The sequence below is a fragment of the Myotis brandtii genome, unplaced genomic scaffold, assembly GCF_000412655.1.
Source record: "Myotis brandtii unplaced genomic scaffold, ASM41265v1 scaffold249, whole genome shotgun sequence".
Lineage (NCBI taxonomy): Eukaryota > Metazoa > Chordata > Mammalia > Chiroptera > Vespertilionidae > Myotis > Myotis brandtii.
In genome coordinates this window covers 2,226,771-2,230,147 of record NW_005359430.1, presented here as the reverse complement: position 1 = coordinate 2,230,147, position 3,377 = coordinate 2,226,771, and the positions used below count along the sequence as shown (strand labels likewise).

The 3,377-nt window shown below is 39.1% G+C and overlaps 1 protein-coding gene across 5 annotated transcripts in view; it reads left to right on the top strand.

Annotated features, from left to right (window-relative positions):
* The window catches only part of ROBO1 (roundabout guidance receptor 1), a 447,031-nt gene that overhangs the window by 354,799 nt on the left and 88,855 nt on the right, over nt 1-3,377 (top strand). For all 5 annotated transcript variants that reach the window (XM_005867332.2, XM_014540619.1, XM_014540618.1 and 2 more), the window contains one exon: nt 64-235. In XM_005867332.2, coding sequence (XP_005867394.1) covers nt 64-235 — 172 coding nt within the window. The remainder of the gene's footprint in view (nt 1-63; nt 236-3,377) is intronic.

The following is a 3,377-nucleotide window of genomic DNA, read 5'->3' as shown; positions in this document are numbered from 1 at the left end:
TATTGGAACCCAGCAATTAACCTATGGTTATTCTTCCCCCCTCCCCAAAATTCTGGGTTCTAGAATCTACTGTTTTCATATCAACCACCACAGTCATCCAGCCGTTTTTCAGTCTCCCAGACTGGTGACCTCACTATCACTAATGTCCAGCGATCTGATGTTGGTTATTATATCTGCCAGACTTTAAATGTTGCCGGAAGTATCATCACAAAAGCATATTTGGAAGTTACCGATGGTAAAGTAGAGCATTTTATTTCAAAATGTCCAAGTTTTGCTTAGGGTCTAATGGGAGTGCCAGTAAAAATATTTATTTTCAATTTTGTATCCTTACAGCAATGTTGGTGTAAAGCAAAAGAGGATATTAATACAATGATTAAGTCTACAATTATCCTTAATGTAAATTTCTAGCATTGTCAGATTCATAAAAGCATGGCAGTTATGCACAGAAAATATTGTACTGAATAGCTTTACATAGGAATGTTGCCAAGTTTGGGGAAAAATATACATTTTTTAAAATCTCTTTTAATCCATCCTTTCTCTTTCCTCCAAGTTAAAGAGATAAGTGGATTATTGAAAAATTCAACTCACAACTCATGATAATGAATATTTTTTTCTTAAGTGATGTGATTTTTGTCCTGTTTATTAACTTCCCTAAACATGATCAATTAATGGCAAATACATTATAATGACACAGTGATGGAAATAATCTCCAAACTATTAGGTGAGTAATCCTATATAATAAAAGACTGTCCTTTCCCCACTGAATCACAGTGGGGTCTTAATCATAATTCAAATGAACATCAATGTGTGGCCTACTTCTATTCTCTCTATTCTGTTCCATTCATCACTTTATGCCAGTATATATATGGCATAAATGTAGCTTTATTGTATGTTTACAAACTGGTAGTGTAAGTCTCCAACTTAGTTTTCTTGTTTTGGGTTGGCTATTAGAGGTCCTCTGCATTTTCCCATAAGCTTTAAAAACAACTTTTGAATTTCTCTCAATATACACATACATATCCCAAACAAACAAAAATATCTGAGTTTTAAATAATTTTCATCCCACTTAAATTATGGAACAACTTAAGGGAAATTAACATTTTAATAATATGAGTCTTTTAAATTAGAGGAATGGCATATTCCATTTATATCTCTCAATTTATTTAGATCTTTAAATCTCTCAACAATGTTTTATATTTTAAGATGGACATCTTGCACATATTTTGACACATTTATACCTATGATGTTTTATGACTTTTTATGTGATTGCAGATATAGATATTAAATTTCATTATGCTATTGTTTAAAGTAAGATGTACAGTTGACTTTGTATATTAAGTCTGTATCCAGCAACTTTACTAAATTCACTCATTATTTCTAATTGTTTATAGGTAGATTATTTTGAAATGTCTATGAACAAAATGTGTCAACTATTAAGAAAATCAATTTTACTTTTTTCCAATATTTATATATTTTATACCTTTTATTTATTTTACTTGTGCATGGTGTGTGACCACCAATATAATTAGTAGAATTGGTGATAGTAGATATATTCTTTTAATCCTAACTTCAAGGGAAAAGTATTTACTATTTTATCAATAAGTAGTTAGGATTTTATAGATATCCTTCTGAAATTGAAAAAGATTCTGAAATAATTTGAATACCTTAATTTTATTATTTTGTTTCCCAGTACACTCAGGGTAAAGTTTATATCCTTTAATGTGTTTTACAATTCATGATCTCACCTTTGCAGGCTTATCTGTGGATACTGAGTTACTCACATGTCCCAGTTTTATTGTGTTTTTCCTTTGTTTTAACACTTATGTGCATGCTGTTTCTACTGACTTGAAATTTCAGTTCCTTCAAAAAGCATTCCTTAACTCCTCAAGTATGGGTATGATGTCCTCACCGCTGCTATTATCTATCTATCTATCTATCTATCTATCTATCTATCTATCTATTTTTCTATCATCTATCTATCATCTATTGCATTCTATACTTTCCCTACTTATTTTCCTGAAATCTTCATTAGACAATAAGTTCCTTGAGAGCAGGGCCCATGTCTACCTAATTAAGTTAAATATATTCCCAGTAACCTCCAAAGTCTGACATATGATAGAGATTGAGTAGATATTTTTTTCATGAATGGAAGAAACAAAGAAGAAAGAAAGAAATACCTACTATTGGTTAAGTCAGATTCAAAATTAGGTTTGTCAGTTAAAAGACTGAACTCCTACCACTGTCCATGATACATATTATATACTAGTGACGCGGTGCACGGATTCGTGCACATTGAAAGGAAATTAATTAGAAAGTGGCCGGCTGGAAGGACTGCAAGAGAAGAGCTGAACATGCCCCGGGGCCAACCTCCGGTGGTCCCTCCCAAGCTTCTGTGCAGTGAACAGGGTCCCTTCGGCAGGTGGGGTCCCTCAGCCTGGCCTGCGGGGATCAGGCCGAAACCGGCTCTCCGACATCCCCTGCGGTGTCCTGGAATGTGAGAGGGCACTCTGCAAACCTCAGTTATAGACGGGTAGCTGAGGCCAGAAGAGTGAGATTCCCAAGGTCATACACCACACCTGCAGTGCTAGTGCCCTGACCAGAGCCACCTTCTCTCTAGCCCAGCTTTCTGTCTAAGGCTGGGGGTGTTGCAGGAGGAAATGGCAGCAGGTGAAATATTAGGGTAGGACCCATGGCCAGGGCCAGACACTGCACACTCTGCTCCCACAAGTCCCCCAAGGCTAATTTCCCAGGTGAGGAAACTGAGGCTCAGGGACCAATCTTCCAGCTTAAATGGTGGAACTGGGATTAGAACCAGGTCCAGGTAGCACCGGAGTCATTCTGCTTCTCCTGCTGGGATGCTGGGCCTGCCATGAACGCTCAGGGTGACTTAGGCCAGCCGTGTCCCTCAGGAGCAAAGTTGCTGTCATACAGGATGTCACAAATGCAACATGCAAGTGTTCAGTAAACCAGATTCGTGGCTGACAGTGTCCCAGCAACAACATAACCCATGGCTGAAGGTGGAATTGCGTGACCTCGTGAGGAATCGGGCTCCCTCCTCTCTGGTTTTGGGGTGCATCACACCAGAACCACTGCTGCCAAGTCACTGCAGCTCAGTAGCACCTGTGTTGAGCGTCTGCCCCCTGGTGGTCAGTGTGTGTCATAGCAACCGGTGGAACACTTAGCATATAGCCTTTTATATATATTACTAGAGGCCCGGTGCACAAAAATTTGTGCACTCGGTGGGGAGGGAGAGTCCCTCAGCTCGGCCTGTGCCCTCTCGCAATCTGGGACCCCTCAGGGGATGACCACCTGCTGGCTTAGGCCCGCTCCCCGGGGGATTGGGCCTAAGATGGCAATCAGACATCCCTCTGGCAGCC